The sequence below is a fragment of the Sinocyclocheilus grahami genome, unplaced genomic scaffold, assembly GCF_001515645.1.
Source record: "Sinocyclocheilus grahami isolate Dianchi unplaced genomic scaffold, SAMN03320097.WGS_v1.1 scaffold47.1, whole genome shotgun sequence".
NCBI classification, from domain to species: domain Eukaryota; kingdom Metazoa; phylum Chordata; class Actinopteri; order Cypriniformes; family Cyprinidae; genus Sinocyclocheilus; species Sinocyclocheilus grahami.
In genome coordinates, this window is record NW_015505226.1 from 5099966 (window position 1) to 5121487 (window position 21522).

The 21522-nt window shown below is 37.4% G+C and overlaps 1 protein-coding gene across 12 annotated transcripts in view; it reads right to left on the bottom strand.

Annotated features, from left to right (window-relative positions):
- The window catches only part of nrxn1a (neurexin 1a), a 187057-nt gene that overhangs the window by 70462 nt on the left and 95073 nt on the right, over positions 1-21522 (bottom strand). For 11 of the 12 annotated variants that reach the window (XM_016268811.1, XM_016268808.1, XM_016268805.1 and 8 more), the window contains 2 exons: positions 13289-13492; positions 9727-9753 (listed from right to left, as the gene is read on the bottom strand). In XM_016268811.1, the coding sequence (XP_016124297.1) occupies positions 9727-9753; positions 13289-13492 (231 nt within the window). The remainder of the gene's footprint in view (positions 1-9726; positions 9754-13288; positions 13493-21522) is intronic. The other variant, XM_016268807.1, reaches the window with a different exon arrangement.

The window sequence follows — 21522 nt, forward strand, 5'->3', positions numbered from 1 at the left end:
AGGAAGTTGTGTTCAGACAAACTCACAAGCAGCAAAGACAAAAAGCCTCTCTCTCTGTCTGGGAGGGCAGCTCGTTGCCATGAACTGGGGCAGATGGTTGCGTGTGTCCGGTCACTTTGATTCTCATCTCCCAGGGTGGAGAGAGAGGGCAGAGTTAAGTAAGACTAGAGCGCTCTGACAGGACAGGGCTAGCAAGAGAACACAGACCAGACGCACACACAGACACACACACTCGTCTCAGCCAGGAGAGATGAGATATATTCATATCTAGCTCATCCAGCTGAGAACGATACCCATGTGAACCAAGCGCAGGCAGCCATTTTGAGGCAGGACGAGCTTCATATTGAGGACACAGTAATTCAGCTCTACTGGGACTGACTAATCAGCAATGCTAAAGGCATTTTACAAACTCTTTGATCGATTGGCATTTTTAAAATATGGATGTGTTACAGCTCAATTTTTAAATTTTTACTATGTATTGTAATTAACCAGGGATCAGGGCAAAAATCCTGTCAAAAGTGACCAAATAGCATAGAGTTTTCAGTTGTGAGGGAAATATATATTGAATAAAACTAAGGTAAGGTAAAACCAAAAAATATATATAATGTAATAAATAAATAATAATGTAATAAATAAAAGAATATGAATAAAAGAACAGTGTTGGGCAGTAACTTAGTTACTGTAATAATATTACTTTTTGCAGTAACTAGTAGTGTAACTAATTACTAATAAGATTTCAGTAATAATATTAGTTACCATCCATAAAACAGCGTCGTTACTTTTGATGTCTCAACCCCGCTGATTTAAAATCCAACAATCAAATAATTCCTAGATTTATTTCAATAATTTTCACGACTCACACATGCATGCGATGTCCGCAGTGCAGCAGGCAAGGAATATGGAAAAGCTTACATTCAGCAGATAGAAATATTGCATTATTTTGATTTTTTCAGGAAAAACGATGATCTGATCTGAACACTGTTGTTTAATTTGTGGCTTTATTTTACTCTGGCATTACATCCCACCCACATCCCTCTGATCAGCATGTGGTACATTATATTACTAAAATTACAAATCTTTTTGGGAAATTAACCAGTTTCTTACAAACTTATGTGATTTGATAAAATACATAATGAAATATAATCGTATATGGGTAACGGAGAAATTACAATTAGCTTCAAGCTACACGTGACAATTAATGAGATTAATACAACACTTTTACTTGAATGTCACTATCAATCACTATTGAGTATTTGCAATAACTTCTGACTGCGATCCAATGTGGATTTTGGTCAAATGATGAGGCAGAAATATGTTGTTAGTAACATTCTAGATTAAGAATTTTATGTGGAAGATACACAGTTACAACTTCTTTGGGGAGTGAAGAAAAAGTAATGTAACTAGTAGTGTAACTAATTACTGTTGCCAGAAAGTAATAAGTAAAGTAACAATATTACTTTTGAAAAGAGTAACTAGTAATGAGTAATATATTACATTCTTTGAGTAACTAGCCCAACACTGTAAAAGAATAATGTAATAAATAAAATAAAAGAATATAATAAAAATGTGAGGCATTTATTGACCCTTCCCTTTATAATAACATGAATTTCTGACACTGGTATTGACTGTGTCCTACACTCTTGTCTACAACCACCCGTGTGTGAGGGATTTAATTTATTAGAAATTATGGTTACTGGAGAAAAAAAGGTACTGCTAGGTTAAATTATAACTAAAACTGGAAGAAACAGGCTGTCTTTCTGTTTATTAAAAGAGCACAGCAGGTTAAAACATTAACTTTCATATCACGGCATAATAAATAACCGCAACATAAAACTCCAACCTTAAACCAATACGCCTCACATTTCATTCTGTCGTATGAAGCAGTTTTTATAAAAAATAATTTAAAGGTCATCAAAATCCAAACAGCCGAACCATTTCGATGGTGCAACTGTAAATGTCAGAGACCCAAGGTGAAAATATGGATCCCTGAAGTGCAAACCCCTAACCAGCCAAAATGCTGCTCTCAACCTATAGCCTGATTTAGCCAAGAGCGTATAGTGACCCCACTAGTTTCTAAATATACATCTTTCATCCTGCTGACACTCAGACCATATTAACAACCCACGAGCTGATGTGACAGCACGCTCTTAGTTGAACACACTATCACCCTTGGGTAGGCAGAGTCCCTAATTGGCAACGGCTTGTTCTTCGTTTCAGAAGAGGAACAACGGTCATAAACACACACACTCACACACTCACACACACACACACACCAATGACAGGAGTAGCTATGGCTGACACAGATAATTAATGAGGATACAAAAAGAGAGAGATGAGACTGCACAATAGCAGGCTGTTCAAACATGTAAAGCCCCTGCTTCTGTTTCTCCACGGGAGCTTAAATAAAACATCTCCTTTTGCTCAGAATCCCTGATTCTGTCTTTATGTCATAGATTCAGACAATTGAAGGCGTGTCCTTGAGCACAACAACACTCGCACTGAAAAAGATGCAACAAGACAGATAGCACCACAAAAGCTCATATATTTTGAAGGTTGAATTGACTTAAAATCTATGAACGCCCACATGTGCTAGAAAAACAAAATGGCCACCATCCATGGCCTGTTTCTGATGCCTAAATTTACCAAACTGTAAAAGGCGCTTTCTTTTCACTTCCTGAGTGAGGCGGAAAATGAATGACTTGTAAAAACAGAAACAAATAAAAAATATAGCTGCAAGCAGCAATTGCGGGGCCAAGCACTCCAGAGGCAAATTGAGGAGCTAAGCATGGCATGGAGCATCAGACCAAATGCAACAATGAGTAATAAAACCAATTTTAGGATGATTGTAATTGAAATAGCTGAAAAATCATAAATACAACCACTAGTAATATGATTAAACGGCTTATCACTTTTGACCAACAGGTGGCGCTGTAATCAAATCATTTTGGTGTGACAATGGCACACACAAAGTTTGTTGTCATTATGTCAAAGCTTTGCATAGATATAGCTTTAGAGTCATTTTGGCACCATGCCTAAAATTTGTAGTGGCACTGTACGAAAACCGGTTCGTCTATCGACACGAAATCCATATCATTTTGTCAAAACAGTCAAAAGATGATCTGACTCGATTTTGGTGAAAATCGGACCAACGATTGAGGAGGAGTTCGAAAAAGTATGTTTTCAACATAAATCAAAATGGCGGAGACCAGTTGAATTAAAATAGGCTAATGCTATCAAAAGTTATTGACAGTTTTGTAAATTTCATTACTGATGGTTGATGAATGGTTTATCTCTCTCGACCAATAGGTGGCGCTATTATCAACTTGATGTGGCGTGGTCAGTGTGAGGTCACAATGGCACATACAAAGTTTGGAGTCAATATGTCAAAGTTTCGCAGAGATACAGCCTCAGATACAGTTTGGCATCTTTTCAGCAAATTCATTGATGCGCTAAAAGAAAACCGTTTCGTGTAACGAAGATGATCCGAAGATTATCAAGGTCTGAAGATGATCCGAGTCAAATTTGGTCAAAATTGGAAAAACGGTCTAGGAGGAGTTCGAAAAAGTAGATTTTCAACATGACTCAAAATGGCAAACAGGAAGTTTGGCCAATTTTGGCATAATTGGTATCGATGTTCTCAGATTGACCCAAAGAATATAGGGAAACCAGTTTCATTATAATAGCCCAATTTATTCAAACATTATTAGCATTTTTGTAAATTTCTTAATAACTTTTGACCACAAGGTGACGCTTCCCCCCAACGTTTTGCGTACCATCAGGGCATGGTGCCGAAGACACATACCGAGTTTCGTAATGATACGCCAATGCATTCGTAAAATATAGCATTTTATGGCATAATTCAAAATGGCCAACGCCCAAAATGGCTGACATGGGAAAATTGGGTATGGTTCGACTCGGCTTGATGCATCCAATCTAAAGAGACCAGTTTTGTAATTTTTGGCAAAACAATTTAGAAGTTATAGGCAAAAATATGCATTTTTCACATCTCCGGACCACTAGGTGGCACAGCGCCGAAACACTGCAGGTAGACTCAGGTCATGCTTGTTATAACACAGACCAAGTTTGGTCTCAATACGCCAAACCGCTGCGGATAAAAGTTATTAGCATAAAGAAATTGACATTTTGGACAAGTGGTGGCGCTAGAGAGTTAGAGACTCCAAATTTGCTATGGTGACTTTTCTCACTGTCCTCTATCAGTGTGCCAAATTTCATAACTTTCCCGCAAGCGGTTCTATGGGCTGCCATAGACTTTCGGCGGAAGAATAATAATAATAAGAAATCTAACGGATACAATAGGTGCCTACGCACCTTCGGTGCTTGGCCCCTAAAAAACATTGTATAAAGGATAGCAGAAGAAAAACAGAACAGAACAGAATAGAACAAGAAAAAAAAGCACATGTATTTTAAAGGTTTAATTAACTTAAAACCATAAACATCTTAGAAAAAAAAATGGCTGCCATCAATGCCCTGTTTCTGTTGTCTAAACGGGAAGATTTATCAATGCTTTTAATAGAAGTTTCTTACATTGATACATTGAAACTGTGATAAAAAATTTTTTCCCAGTATGCCTATTCTTTTTATGAACAGAAAGTTTGAAAGAACAGCATTTACTTGAAATAGAAATGTTTCATAACATTATAAATGTCTTTACGGCCACTTTTTAATCAATTTAATGCATCCTTACTGAATAAAAGTATTAATTTCTTTAAAAAAATTAAATCATCTTACTGACCCCAAACCTTTGATGGCCACTCTGTTTCTGATGCACACATGAATCAAACAGATACCGGTTTTCTCTTTCAGTTCCTCAGTGGAAAAAATGCAATAAACACAACAAAATGAATGACATAAAGGTTCATAATAGCTCTGAAAAACATCTTACTCAATTTGCGTCTTGGGTAAATTGAAATAACAGAATGTAAACAAGCAACACACCAAGTCAGACTCATTTTCTGCGTGTTGTGTTAAAAGGAAAACTCTCAGCAGGGGACTACCATGTGAAACTTTTCCATTTCTGAATTAAGACCTTGTACCCAACTGTACCGGCAGGTGACAAACCACTCTTCAGACATACCCGAGCTTCCTTCTTCACTATCGATGTGGAATTGGTTCCTGTGGATTTCACGGGACCATTCACACCTTTTCCAGCTTCCTCTGTGTTCATATGCAGTTGTGTATAATTATCTCCCAAGGCTCCTTACTGTGTGGGTAGAAGCCCAACTGTGAGGGAGATGTGGAGGATCCTAACAGCTCGCGGCAACTTTGTGTTTAGCGCATCATCAAGCTAGAGCTGTTTTGCTTCTTCAATGCCAAAACACCCAGCGCAATTAGCAAGACTCTGTGCTTCGTAGAGGTGAGTGCTTGATGGCTTGGGCCCATTTCAACCGTTCCCCCTGCAACCGTTTCCCTCTAAGGAATAGATGCAGGTGAGAATGTTCTGGTAACTTTATTTAACATCACCAGCATGTAGTCCCATCGAGGTAAAAATACATACGTGTGGTACACAAATGATGCCTCTGCTGTGCAGACCGCTGAGTTGTTGAGAGGACAGAGTATCTCTTCGAACCCCTGGGACTCCTGATGGCTCGCTTTTGGAGACAAAATTGGGTCTTCATTAGGAAGGACCAAATCATTTAAAGAGCCAATCATGTGGGATAAAAGGTTTCGGGTCCGATGCCCAGTGGTTCAAACAAAGTCATCCATCCTGCCCAGATCTGAACATCACTGAGGAAAACTGGGATACTGAGGCTGTGATGGAACAGGGGGCATCATGATGTAACCATCTGGTCCATCACTCAGAAATTAGGGCAGGTTAGGGCTGAGACTGTGGGACCTGTGTAAGTAAACGGCCTTTTAATACTATTCTCAAAGGACAAACTTACAATGTGTGAGACTTATACAGTCAGCCACATTATGTAAAGATCAGTAAATACAGACAAACAAACAAAACACAAATAGTGGTGTGGCTCGCTCAGGCTCGGTGGGCTTGCATCGCTTTTCACCCTGTCCGCCGTTTTATCTGCATCACAAATGAAACAGGAGCGTCGCCACTGCATATTTATGAACACGGCTGCTTCAATAAATGGCAACACTGCTGCATATTTATAGAGTAGGTTGTTTCAGAGAAATTAGGTCCTTTTGAATGAACATGAATCTCTTGATTCTGGTAAAGGATGTTCTGAATGCATCGAAATGTCTTCCACTTGTCATCGGTAAACACGTTTCTGTGGAAACGTGTTATTAAATAATCAGACTGGAGTTTGTTCATGCGATCTGCTGTTGGGGGACATGTCAATGTGCAAAGGGCAGTTCACACAGGATGTGTTCTTGCATTTCACCTGTGCTGTTTTTGGAAAATATAGTTCAACTTTTGATAGGAAGCTTGGCAGCTCAATGTCTGTTTTAAAAATACGGACATCAGATACATCTTAAATGTATTCAGTTTGCACATTATCTATGGTGTATGGGCATTAAAGCGCCTATAACAACACCTGTTCAATTACGTTATGCTTTGTCAAGCAAGTTTTAATCAAGAATTCATCATGTGTGAATTTCTGTGTAAGTACATTTACATTCACCGTTATAATTGAGCTATAGCAGGTTATTGCATAGTCGAGTTACAGTCTTTATCTGTCTAAGCATACATGACACAATGCGTAATCAAATATTTGAAGGATTAAGTCACCTCTGTCTCTCAGAGCAAGAGCAGATTGTTGAGGCCACTTGTAGTCCGTTTCATTTGTATATGCAACTGTTCAAAATCTTTGAGTCAGTAAGATAAAAAAAATAAGAATGCTTTTATTCAGCAAGGATGCAAAACTGACAGAAAAGACATTTATAATGTTTAAAAAATAAATGCTGTTATTTAAACATTTCTACTCATTAAAGAATTCTACCAAAGAATTTCCACTAAAATATTAAGCTGTACAATGAGTTTGAATATTGATAATAAGAGGAAATTAGAACTATTAAGAAATATTAGAATGATTTCTGAAGGATTATGCGACACAAAAATTCAGCTTAGCCATCATAGGAATAAATTACATATTAAAATATATTAAAACAGAAAACAATTTTAATTCATAATATTTCACAATTTTTCAGTTTTTACTTAATTTTTGATCAAATAAATGAAGACTTGGAGAGCATAAGAGACTTGAAAAAAGTAAAGTAAAAAAATAGCTAACAAAAAAAAGCTTTTGAATGGATGTGCTAGACGAATCCAAGCTACAATTGCATTATCCACATCTGTTAGTCTGACTTCATACTCACACACACACACACACACACACACACACACACAAAAGAACTGAAATTAAGTGCATGTAAATGCTTTGTAGCTATGAATGCAGCTTGTCAGATTGTATAATTATGAGCCAAGTAAGAAAAGCCAAGACAGATTGTGTGACATCAACAGATTTTGAGATATACGTCATTGACTGGGCAGTCTGTGTCCCGTCTGACATCCTTATTTCAGAATGAGCATGTCACACTAAGAGATTCGAGTCTGCTGAATTTGCCCTACGACAACAAAATTGAAAATAAATATTTTACAATCTTTAAAATTTGTCTCAGACTGCAAAATCGTGGTTAAAATCGTATAACGTGCACCCTAATTTGCAACTGGCCTGTTTATAAGACTACTGTGTCTGAGAGTGTGTTGTGCTCCCATTATGCAGAGGAGTAGACGAAAGGATGTGGCAAAGCCCCTCGAGGAAGCTCAGGTGCTTTGTTATCTTTGGCATTCAGGTTAACACAGATGACTGCCTTATTGTCAAATTAGCCAATATACTGAGCTCCGGGTCGCAATGAAATAAAACAATAATCCACTCACAAAATCCTGTAAAGACGCACAAGCAAAATATACTTAGTAAGACGAAGGGACAAAACACTTTATCAGATGATGTGATGAAAGGTAAAATCCTTGAAATGTCTGGATGCTTTTGACTGGACAAGAAACTCAGGCTTGCCTACTTCTGTAAATTAACAAATTCGCTTTTGTTACTATGCAACAGTTCAAAGCTATTATTTCTGAAGGCCAAATTTAGATGCAGAACCATATTAGTTTGATGATGAGGGAGCTGATCATTACGTTCATTCTTTGAATGTGAATGAGCAATGGCAGTTTGGGGACATAACATTCTATGATGAGTCACTCAAAGAGATACGTACCGGAAACAAGCAAACAAAGACTCCTTTGAAAGAGCCTTTAGAGCCTGCCATTAATTACTCCGAGGCATTTGGAGAATCAATGCCAGGGAAGGCTGGAGCTCTCAAATTAAAAAAAAGAGAGAAAAAATTGATTGGCAAAGCCTGCGGAGATGGAGAACCCCTATCTGTCTCATCGCATCTCTTTTTTTTTTGCTTCTTCCAGTACCTTCCTAAAGAAGCATGTCTATTTGCTGTTAAAATGATAGTTCAAGAAAACAGAAGAAATCTGTCAATTAACTCATCCTCACATTGTTCCAAATCTGTATGCTGTTATTTTTAAGTGGAAAACAAAAGGCGAATGTTTAGAATATACATGTCAATCATGGGGAAGGAAGAAAAAAACAGGTAAATAAATATATAGAGTCCTCTATAAAAACGTTATGCCATAATTTATGCCATTTAATATGGCACAAATAATTTTCATAATAAACCATTCATTTGCTTGTAACAGTTCACATCTGTTATGCTCCAAAAGTAAATAAATAAATAAATCACTGTGACCAGATCATTGAGTCAGTAAACTGAATCAGAAAACAATTGTCTCTTTTATAGTAGTTTGATTCATTAATGAATCACATTTGATTCAATGATCCAGTCATAGCAGTATTCTCCAATTAGCAGTTCACTGGAGAGGAAGACTCTAAGTGAATCATTTCATTTAAATATTGTATGACTTCAGAAGAGTTAGAATATAGCGTACACCATATGGACATTTATCATGATCCCCCCCCCCCCCCCCCTTTTTTAATCCCCCCCCCCCCCCCCTTTTTTTTTTGAAGTGTAACAGCTGTGCTCTATATGCCGCTGTATGGAAAAGACCTCGTGAAGATTTTAATATCTAATTTTATAAATTTTATTATCTAATAAATTTTTGTTGCAAAGAAGGAAATGCATTCATATAGGCATGGAATAACATAATGGTGAGTAAATAATTACACAATTCTCAAAAAATAGCCACATTTTCCTCTTCCCACCGAAAAATAAACACTTCCTGATGGTCTCTCCTTCTGCAGTGACCAGGAAGCAACAAAAAGATGAGGGAAGGAAAATAAAAGGCAGACATTGGCTCTCAAGCTCGAGGCTGAGGAGGGATTTGAAGAGAGGCTCTCTGAGGAAATGATCTTTGCGAGGGTTATTGGAAATGGCGTGAGCTGGAGTGTGCTCTTTGAGTGAGAAACTTAATCGCCTCTGCTCTCATTCCAGTCAGCTCCATTTCTCACATTCCTAGAAAATGGCTGCTAGGGAGCCTGAAGGCTCCTGCAGCCCACAGGCAAAAATTAGCCGTGCCTGACAGCTTGCTCGCAGTTTGGAAACACCACTCAAAGCTCTGCTGGTCGCAAAACAGAGGCCTCGTAACCGCATTGTTTTACACTACTGAAAGCATACACGCGCACGCACATACATACAAATGAACAGTACACATACAAAGGAGGGCGCTTTGGTTCAGTATCATAGAGGCAGAGAGAAGAGGAAGAGAGGGGATAAGTCACTTACTGGTAGTACAGTTTATCCTGATACAGTCTAGATGGGGGAGAACAGACAAGATGTAAATTCAGCCTTCAAGGTTATGACTGCAGACATCCATTTCAACACATCGCCCACAAACTGGGGACGGACACGCAAACCAGGTGGAGCGGAGAAGTGCTGTTTCGCTGACCAGATACGCACTCTTTCTTTTCTACCTCCTGCGTGCTGATAATGAACCCCAGGTGGAGTGGATATGGACTCGCTGTCTGCGCTAATGAATATTCATGCCTTCACTGTGCCATAATATATTTTGAATTAGGGAAATTTGGCATGTATTGAAATGTGATTATATCCAGTTCCATACTAGTCTCGGGACTACTGAATATTCAGAGGTAATTGATTTGCTCTCTGGGTTAGCTCAGAAAGTGGCACAGGAAGCAGAAGAGAGAGAGAATCTTGCCAGAGAAACAGCCTATCCTCGCCAATGGCGCTGCTGATGCTCTCATATGCACATTTTTAAAAACCTTTTATCTTTATTTCCCTTTAATGAGCAAAAATAGAGGAATTAAAGAACGAGTCATATTTGAAGAGTTTGGAAATGGGAAAAAGGCCGCAAGATAAGAAGGAGAGGAAAAACTAGTGTTTATGGACATGTCGCAGCAGAGCACCAGAGCGTGTCCACGGTAAGCCTTAGCCTTCTGGGAGCAGAGCTGAATTCAGAATGCTCCTGTAGATGAAAACACTCCAAAAACTCACAGCCCTTGACTTGAGGTTCACTTTTCCTTTTTGCGTGTGAGAAGAACCCCATGTGCATGAATAAACATAGGAAGAAAACGTTTTATAGTAATCTCTCACAGTGACACTTCAAGGAAAGCTAGTATGGGTGAAGTTTGTGTGTGTGTGTGCACGAAAAAAAAAACATATCTCTCAGTAATTTCCCTAAAGACAGTATACTGACACGATCATTATTAATGCTACTAATACCGCTTTTAAATAAATTCTCTTCAGGGCTCAACAATAAGGATTTTTTCTTAAGTTGTTTTTACTTGCCCTGCCAACATCTTCACTGGCCTCACAACAAAAGAAAGATCACTTTAAATGTTTATATTTTCTAGAAATGTATTTTATGTGCTAAACATGAAATGCTAGAAATCCATTTTTATTTTCAATTTATAGTAAATGCTAAATTATTATTTTTAATCTAATTTAAATTATTTAGACCCAGCATTATATCATAACCATTCTTACTGAAGATTTTCATAAGTGATTATTGCAATTTCAATGCTAGCCAGTTTGATATCATTATGTTAGTGACAAATCAACAGAATTTGTCACAACAATGTTTACTACATCAAATAAAATCAAACGGTTAAGTTTAAGGCATAAACATCAATGTACAAGATCGATGAACGTAAAATTGGCCTGTCAAGTGGCCCAAAACTCTCTCACACTTACTGTCCTTATTGTTGAGCCCTGATATCACTTAAAATTCAAGATGTTAACTGCTTTTCCAAACCCCTATGTTCCCATTGGAATTTGACTTAACACTTAAAATCTAAATCTTAAAAAAAAACAAAAAAAACCTCAAGGTGAACTGTCTTTAAAACACCAAAAAGTACAGTACCGCTGAGACTCCTTACTGAACAGTGCAATAAAACTGCTTTTGTTCTGGCTGGTACTGTATAATATAAAACCTTGCTTGACTCCTGGGAGGAGGCCCCCCTTTCCCATTACTATCTTTTGCAAAGCGTACTTCTAGAATGGAGAATCGATATTTCTCATGCACAGTCTGGGCTGTCCCATGCTTCAGTGTGTGCAATGATGGAGTGGAGGGCTGAGAGGAATTCAGAGCATTACACAAATCCAGCTCTATCTTTTTCCCATGAGGCTGCAGCCCGTCGCGTGTCGTCAACCACAGTGAAAATCGTGGCCGCTAACAGCCAGAGAGCAACGTGTGTCCACCCTAACAGGGAGTGCAGTACCCTCCGGGACAGAAGGAATGAGTGGTGTTTGTGTGGGAGCGTGTCTGTTTGTGTATGCGGAGGTGTGCAGGTTTGAACCTGCCGGGACTACTGGAAGGTTTTAGACATGCTATAGGCAAGCGGACATGTTAAATGGCACAGTGTACGTCACACTGCCAGATGGGAATGGCTGACATTCATCTTAGCAAGGGGATGTTTGGTTCTGCACATTTCTGCAGAGGAACTTTTTTAGCTCAGTTTTGCATGAGAAATACCTGACATCATGTGGGAGGACAGTTAAACGACTGATGTTCAAATTTACTTAGTGTGAACTAGCTTGAACTCGTGAATAGCAGAGGTGGTGCTTTATGAGTGGAGCAAGACTGTATAATATTAAGCTGAGCGAACGAGGGAGGAAAGTGTAGTGGCTTCTGGGGAAATGTAAATTAAATGTACTGGGCAGAACAATGGCTTGTCAGTACTCCTGTCACGTGTAACGCTCTAGCGAGGAGTCTATAGTATGCAGGAGAAGGACTATTGTGTATCAGTACAAGGCTGGGATTGTGCACTCTCTGGTAGGGAAAGTCTACAGCGTGCTCATCTGGGAGTGAGCGCTTGGCCGCAGACTCTGGCCGTTGAAGGTTCTACATCCTTCTCTTCAGCACACAAGGATTGTAATATGTTTAATGTATGTGTGTGTGTGTGTGTGTACATACCCATATCCACATAAATGGGCAAAATTGGACAAAACCTCATTTAGGGACACCCAGGAGTGTTCTCATTTATAAAAACATATATAAATCTAACATATTAACAAATGTATAATATAATATAATATACCGTTCAAAAGTTTGATATTTTTTGTTTTTGAATGAAGTCTCTTATGCTCAACAAGTCTGCATTTATTTGATCAAAATTCAATAAAATAATAATGTAAAACATTATTACATTTGAAAACAACTGTTCTATTTTAATATACTTCAAAAAGCAATTTATTCCTCTGATGGCAAAGATAAATTTACAGAAGCAGCTTCAGTGTCACAAGATCCTTCAGAAATCATTCTAATACGCTGATTTGGTGTTCAAGAAACATTTCTTATTATTATCAATGTTAAAAACAGATGTGCTGCTTAATATTTTTGTGGTCGTGATACAATATTTTTCATGTTTTTTTTTTTTTTTTAAATAAATACCAAGTTCAAAGAAGAGAATTTATTTAGCATGAAATTGAATCATTTGTCTTTACTGTCACTTTGATCAATTTAATGCATCCTTGATGTATGGAAATATTAATTTCTGGGGTCTTATTGACCTGCAAACTTTTGAACGGTAATATAATTAATATAATAGTTATAGTCTAATAGTCTATAGTATATATAATTAGCTGTATATAAAAACAATAGCCTAATAGTCAATGATATGTCCCCATAGGCAAGTAAATATGTAGGTGTTACCTGAATAATAAAGGGAAATATTGGCAAAAAGAAATCTTACATTGTTAATCGTATTAACATAGACAATAGATGAAAAAATAATGTAGTAATACTGTTGTGTGACATTTCAGTACATTTTATATATATATGTGTGATGTTAACTACTAAGGTGAGCGATCAAATTGGCTGATGTACCTAGATTGACAGTGAGTCGGACACGCCCTCCGTCCAGCTCCAGTCTCAGAGTGTCTGCTGAGTTCCGGGAGGTGGTTGCCATGAGAACACCATAGGCACGCTGGGAACGGAAGCGCAAAGACACGTCTTCTGCTTCTGTGTGCATCACTACTGGCAACTGGATCTTCATGAACTTACTGCCATCATAACTGAGGATGGTGGCATCTGAGAGAGAGAAGAGGAGAGAGAATTTAGGAAACAGTAAAAAAGGAGGGTGCTGGGCAGTGACAGCAGCTCTGTGGCTGATCATAAACCCTAGTGTCGTTGGCGACAGATGAATGACTGGTTACTAAAATGACACTGAAATTCTCTACAGCCTTTCACAACAGTAGCACAGAGCTGCTCAGTCTAACCAGAAGATAAAGGCCATAAAAATGACTCATTATACACCACGTTTTATTTGTTCTTTTTATTGCAAAGTAGTATTTATCAAGACACCATATAATGTATTCCTGCTGAGGGGCTTTTGAAGCACCGTTTACCGCAGTCCGTTGCTTTAATCTGTTTATTCGTATCACAATTATTTTAGTAAGCAATTCAATTTAGTGGGCCGGATCTCAAGACATCTCATTTGTAATGGGAGATAGTTGAGGTCTCAGAACGAGTGGCATAATCTCACCAGCTGCTCAATCAGAGATATACAGTCCAGAAAGAGAGGAGGAGACACACATGCCAGCCGACAGTGTACCATTGCCGGATCTGGAACTTTTCTGCACATTTCCACTTCATAAAAGCTGATTCCAGGCTGGAATCAATAGGAAACAAAACTAGATCCACAACACTTTACCACCCCATTATTTTGTTTGTTTGTTTGCTTAACTCTCGTTTTTCATGGCAAAAAAAAAATATATATATATATATACGTATATATAATACAAGTGATAAAAATTTAAACCATAACAATATAAGACCTACTAAAAATAACTGAAGATTTTTTAAAATCTATCTTTGATAAAATCTCTAAAACTAACCTTTGATCTCTATCAATAATATTTTCAAAAGTGTGAATTAGTGAATAAAAAAAATCCTCAGTGAGTCCAACAACATGTTTAAAAGACATTCCCAAAAATACACACATATTTTAATTGTTATGAATTTTATTAGCTAAATAATATCTGATGCTTGCATCGGCTTGTAATGGCATAAAGACCCTGAAATGACTTTGGAATAATATAATATAATATAATATAATATAATATAATATAATATAATATAATATAATATAATATAATATAATATAATATAATATAATATAATATAATATAATATAATATAATATAATATAATATAATATAATATAATATAATATAATATAATATAATATAATATAATATAATATAATATAATATAATATAATATAATATAATATAATATAATATAATATAATATAATATAATATAATATAATATAATATAATATAATATGTAACCCTTGGACCACAAAACCAGTCTTACGTGTACATTTTTCAAAATTGAGATTTATACATCATTTGAAAGCTGAATAAATAAGTTTTCTATTGATGTATGGTTTGTTAGGATAGGAAAATATTTGGTCGAAATACAACTATTTGAATATCTGGAATCTGAGGATGCAAAAAAAATCTAAATATTGAGAAAATCGCCTTTAAAGTTGTCCAAATGAAGTCCTTAGCAATGCATTTTACTAATCAAAAATTACGTTTTTTTTATATTTACGGTAAGAAATTTAGAAAATATCTTCATGGAACATGATCTTTACTAAATATCCTAATGATTTTTGGCATAAAAGAAAAAACTATGATTTTGACCCATACAATGTATTTTTGGCTATTGCTACAAATTTACCCCAGCGACTTAAAGGCACAATATGTAAGATTTTTTAATTAAAATATCCAAAAACCACTAGAACAGTGTTACATATTTTGCTGACTTGTGTACTTACATTATCCCAAATGTTTCGAAGAATGTTTAAATCCAGAGAAATAAGCAATTTTAACTAGTGTCATTGTGTCGCCTGCCAATGACATCATACACCCTCGATTTTCGGTTTTGTTTTGTAGAAAACATGGAAACATGAAAGATGCTTTAATATGTTGTGCGTTTTAATAGACCGGTGATGACCGCACAGAGTAGCATTATAACAGAACTTTCTTAAAGTCTTAAAGTCTCTAGTAATGAACTGACCAGTTGAACCGGGTGTGTTAGGGTGCTTTCACACTTGGTTCGATTGCTTGTTCCGAACCCGAGTTTGATTGCTCCCCCCTCCCCCTGCCCCCGCTGGACTGTGTTCACATTATATTATTTGTAGCTTCAGTACATAACGGCACTTACGTCTGCCTTACGAATGTACTGCAAATGCTCTAAAGTACTCTGAAGGTGAACAGAAATGAGATATACAGCTCTCTGCTTGCAGCGTGTCAGTCACGCTCGTCAAGAAAGTGAGTGAAACACACAAACACACATTTTTATCAAATAATACGTCATTAATAGCAGTTCACGTCCGTGATTTGGTACGATTGCGTTTACATCAGCAGCGAACCGTACCAGAGTTCACTTGAACCGTACCCCAGACCACCCTTTTTAAGCAGACTCGGGTACGGTTCGCGGGTGCGCACCCGAGTTCGGAAGACAATATGTTGTGCGTTTTAATAGACCGGTGATGACCGCACAGAGTAGCATTATAACAGAACTTTCTTAAAGTCTTAAAGTCTCTAGTAATGAACTGACCAGTTGAACCGGGTGTGTTAGGGTGCTTTCACACTTGGTTCGATTGCTTGTTCCGAACCCGAGTTTGATTGCTCCCCCCTCCCCCTGCCCCCGCTGGACTGTGTTCACATTATATTATTTGTAGCTTCAGTACATAACGACACTTACGTCTGCCTTACGAATGTACTGCAAATGCTCTAAAGTACTCTGAAGGTGAACAGAAATGAGATATACAGCTCTCTGCTTGCAGCGTGTCAGTCACGCTCGTCAAGAAAGTGAGTGAAACACACAAACACACATTTTTATCAAATAATACGTCATTAATAGCAGTTCACGTCCGTGATTTGGTACGATTGCGTTTACATCAGCAGCGAACCGTACCAGAGTTCACTTGAACCGTACCCCAGACCACCCTTTTTAAGCAGACTCGGGTACGGTTCGCGGGTGCGCACCCGAGTTCGGAAGACTGCGTTCACATCATCCAAACTTACCGAACTCTGACGTCAATCGAACCCAGGTGCGCACCAAAAGTGCTAGTGTGAAAGCACCCTTAGATGAGCGGGGACAGACAGTGCTGGGGTGCTCCAGGACAGTTTTGAAAACCACTGCGTTTCAGAGATATGTTCTTAAATCTGACTCATAAATAACAAATGCACAGTTTTAAGGCAGCTTTAATTGCCATTTTTGGTAACTTCATGACTTAACTGACATCATAAGCTCATAGTTTCATTTGCACTTTAATATGTTATAGCGCTTTAATATAATACAGTGCGTGTTGCTATATTTGTGCGTGCATTTGAAGAGCACGTGCTACGAGCACAGTATAACGGCTGACAGGACAGGAAAATTGGTTTTTACTGACATACGGCCTGACAACATGTCATCTGACAGCAGCTCACTGTTGTTCTACTGAAGCTCCTCATCACCTGTACCTTTTCCACGCTTGTTTGACTAGCGCTTGGCGCTGAGGTGAAGTTGGAGTGTGCGTCTGAAAAGTCTCCTGTTTGATGTGGTTGTAAAGATGTTCTGCGTCTAAATAAAACGCAGTTCTTGTCAAGAAAAAAAAAGACAGAAGCAGCACTTGTGAGTGGGGTGGCCAACCCTAGCTCCGCCCCTGTGTTAATTGCGTAAAATATTTTTAATGCCTGAAAAAAATTATGAAAAACTGAAAAAATTTAACTGAAAAACTTAAACTGAAAAAATGAATCGTATGCATTAACGCGCTAATTTTGACAGCACTAGTAGTTATATCTTTGTTCTGCTCTCAGGGGGAAAACAAGGGCCAATTCTGAGAGAGGTTTGCAGATCACTAGCACAATTTTGGTGGAAAAGGGGTACAGAACCACAGAAGTGTTGAGTATGAGAGTTTTGTTTAAAAAATAGAGAGAAAAGAGGCAGAAAACCCCCCCAAATAGCTCCGATGAGGCACTTGGTACTGTGTATACGCCTAGATAATTTAGCACGATAATGGAGGCCGGACACATCTGCCTCTGTGCAAAGACCGGCCTCTCAGCCAGAGGACAACATCTGGCATGGAACCAATACAGAGACATCACTCGCTTGTGAGGAAGCTCTGGAGATGACGAGGCTGCAGGCTATCACCAATTAGGCTGCCCTCTTCTTCACACACACACACACACACACAGACACACGCTCTTCCTGTAATTTTGCTGCCTGTCTCGTTTCAGCATCCTTTGTTTCTGTTACACCATTGCCAAGCCCGAGAGCAAACAGAGAGAGCGAGACAGCGGAAAACAAGACGAAGACATGAACACAAGTGCGGCAACATGCATACTAATCAGCGCACCAACGTACATTCACCCCGAGGAAGAGAGTGCGTGTGACAATGTAGCCATTGAAAAAAGGTACCCTAGTCATGTTGCACGAGTATTATGTGTCTCAACTCTTGCAAAACATTGATTTACCCAACAAGCTCCACCTTACAGCAGCTTGTCAATGTAACTGTACTCAATTTTTGAGGCCTGTAAGAATGCATAATATGTTTAAAGAAAAAACAGTAATCTTGCATCAAAAAGCCAATAGCCAAATTGATGTTTTTGGTTTGTGTACCTTTTGTTTGCTTAGAAGGTTTTGTTTGTGTACCGTTTTAATTACCGATAACTGCAGTCTTGATAAAACCAACAGTAATTTAATATTAGTTAACATTCACAGAATAAAGTAAATGGAAAAGAAGCTACATTATTATATAACCTCCAAGTTCCACAATCAAATTTCCAACTTGCATTTGTCTTTGGCTCTTTTCAGGTATTTAACTTTTCTCTATCCAATCAGTTCTCAAATGATAAAATCCCACCCTACAGATACAGATAGTTAGATCTAAAAAAACAGAAGGATCTCAAATACAATATCATGTCGACTTTAACAACCACTAGGATGCACCACAAAGCAGGTGCCCACCTCCGAGTTGGAGCTCCCACTGTAGCCTTTAACCCTAAACCCCAATCTTTAGCCTTCCCCACCAAGGTCTGCTCCAGAGCGGAGCCAGCCTCAAAACAATGACAGCTTGACAAACGAGCCCCCCTCTCGTCTCCAGTGCAGTAGTCTCACACCAGGGGAGAGGATAATGAAAAGAGAGGTATGGCCAGTGGTTCAGAAAGACCCTCATTGCCTCCTCAAACAGCGCTATGCAGTCACACAGCGGGAGAGCGCAGCAGTATGGCATCTGCACCGCTCGACAGCCCACACATCACATCCAATCTGGACAAGATGGAAGCGACGCTCTCTGTGCCTCGCAGAGGTCTGCAGAGGTTTCAGATGAAGAAACATGCTAGGAAAACAGCATGAAGATGGAACAGAGGGAGGACGGGAAATGACAGAATTGAGGGACTCAACTGTCCATAAATTTAGACACTAGAAAAGGATGTTTCTTCAACTACAGGCACTTCTGGACCCTATGGACTTAAAATAACTCTCTTTAACTAGATTAATATATCTACTAACAATTCCCAACAGTGTAGGACAGCAATATTATGGAAGTTTTATCAATTTTCTGTACTTCTATCACAATGCCACTTCCACAACATATCAAATAATTTATTATTTAATAGCATTCTAATTGAAATGAAAACATTTTTAGAATAAAATGTTTAATTTTACGTGTAGCATTTTATAAACCCTCAAAACACATAATTGAAAAATTATATATGCACCATAAAAATGTTGTTCCCAATAGACCTATTTACCATGTTTTTTTGTTTGTTTTTTAATGTTTCATTTCTCATATTTTGTTTTAATGACATTAAAAATTATTAAAACATTAAAAATTTATGTATTTTTTTTATATTTTAGACTGAAAGTATTGATCCAGGCAGAGTGTAATATAAGGCATTTCAAAAGAAGCAGAAATAGGTGATAATAATGCTTACCTTTCATATAGAAAAAGAAAGAAGAAACAGTTGAAATCTTAGTATTATAGTTCCCTTAGTTGTAGAAACACTGATACTAAAAATATATATTATATAAAATATATAAACATTTACCTTGATTTTTTTTGTTTCATATTTGACAACCAATTTGATAACAAATTATAGCAACTGGACATAATTTAAAATTAAAATAGTTTTACTCATTGTTTATATATATGTAGAGTGCAAATCTATATATAAAGCATTTGAAAAGTCGCAAAAATAACTGATAAGGGAATGGTTTTAATGTAACCTTTATATAACAAAAATGGGAAAATCTTAGTATTATAGTGCCCATAGCTGTAAGAACATCCATGACGACTGCATTTGATCTTTTTGAATGACACAGATCTCTCAATTAGAGGCCAATCTTGTCACAACAAGCACTGAGCAGTCACGAAAGCTCCTCAAACTGCCGCTCTCCTGGTCTGTAATGAGAGAAACGGAACTGGAGGACGGCAGGTAGAAAGGAGTGTACATGGCTGGTCACTCTCTCCATCTGCCCCTCCATCTGTTGCTACTTTCATTTAGTGCTCTGTGCCGTCTAGCTCCTCTGATATGCAGAATCAGCCAAACACATGCAAATGGAGACACTCACAGCAATACGGGAACATATACCTCATCCTTTTCTGTTCCCTTTCCATCAAGCTCCCACACAATCTCACATGAAGCACTTTTTCTACTCTATCTCCGACAAAACAAAATAAATAAATAAACAAATAAAATAAAACTGGCCTGGCAAAATTAAAATGTTATCTAATAAATTACATGATGTGTCAATCCATAAATCGGTCTAATCATTAATCACATACCAGTGTTATTTTAGCATAATTGATTTACTAGAATTTTTTTATTTTATGTTAATTATTATTGAATTCATATTTGAATTAGATTTCATATTTTCTGTTTTTATTTCAGTTATAGGAATTTTGTTTTGTGTTTTTAATAATTTTTTCTTAAATATGTCTATTTAGCTTTCGTTAAGTTTTTTTTTTTTTTTTTTAGTTCTAGTTTATATAGTTTTAGGTCAATTAGTACTTCAACTACTAAATGAAAATGAGAAATGTTGCCTTGTCAACTAGTTGGAATCATTTTTGTTTTTGTAACTTTGTTGTGTGTGTTTGTCATTTATTATTATTATTATTATTTATGACTATATTTTTTTTTCTTGAGTTTTAGTTTTAGTTTAGCTATTTACTTTAGCTTTTAGTTGCAGTTATTTTAGTACTTAAACTAAATGAAAATAAGAAATGTTACCTTGGCAACTAGCTGAAATAAAATATGGTAATGCCTTTTTATGGTTTTAGTTGTGTCGAATACAGCAATATTTACTGAATGATAAAGAAAAATGTAAATAATTCAAAGACATTACTGTCTGTACTGACATAAATGTCTGACTTGCTAAAGCTAATTTCATGAAATTGCATTTCATGTATCCTTATATAAAATGTATTTTACATAATTTGATAACATTTTAACAAAGTAAATTATTATTTAACATGATTTTAATCTTTTCTGGACACATATAGCATGCTCTACAATAGCTTGTAAACTGATAGCCCCCAAAATAAGCTTTTACTGTTATTATTATTATTATTTTCGGCCTTTATGCCATTTAACTGATAGGGATCATAGAAAAAGAACTGGAAATGCTGCAGGCAAGGAAGAGCAGTTTCAGGAAATGACACAAGCCAGATGCAAATTTGCATCAGCTGTATAGGTGCTCAACATTTCCTACGCATTTGTTAATCCCTACTAGGCCACGCCTCCATCTCACATTCACAGACATGCAAATGGTCTAATCTGTCTACATCTGAATACACTCTCCTTGAATTTTGAAGTTCTTTGAGATTAGCTCGCTAGGTGACATCCGGAGAGTCAGCAATCACATGGTGGAGCCGCAGGCCCTCCCTGTTAGAATACTGCAGTGCACAGGAGCTATGGTTGCCACAGGGATTAGGGAAATGTATGTTCAACAATCATGATAAACAGGATGAGTTGGCTCAGAGGCATCATACATTATTCAGGATTGCTCGTGGTGAGTTCCTGCACGCCGATGGAGCCGTCAACGTAAATGCATGTTACA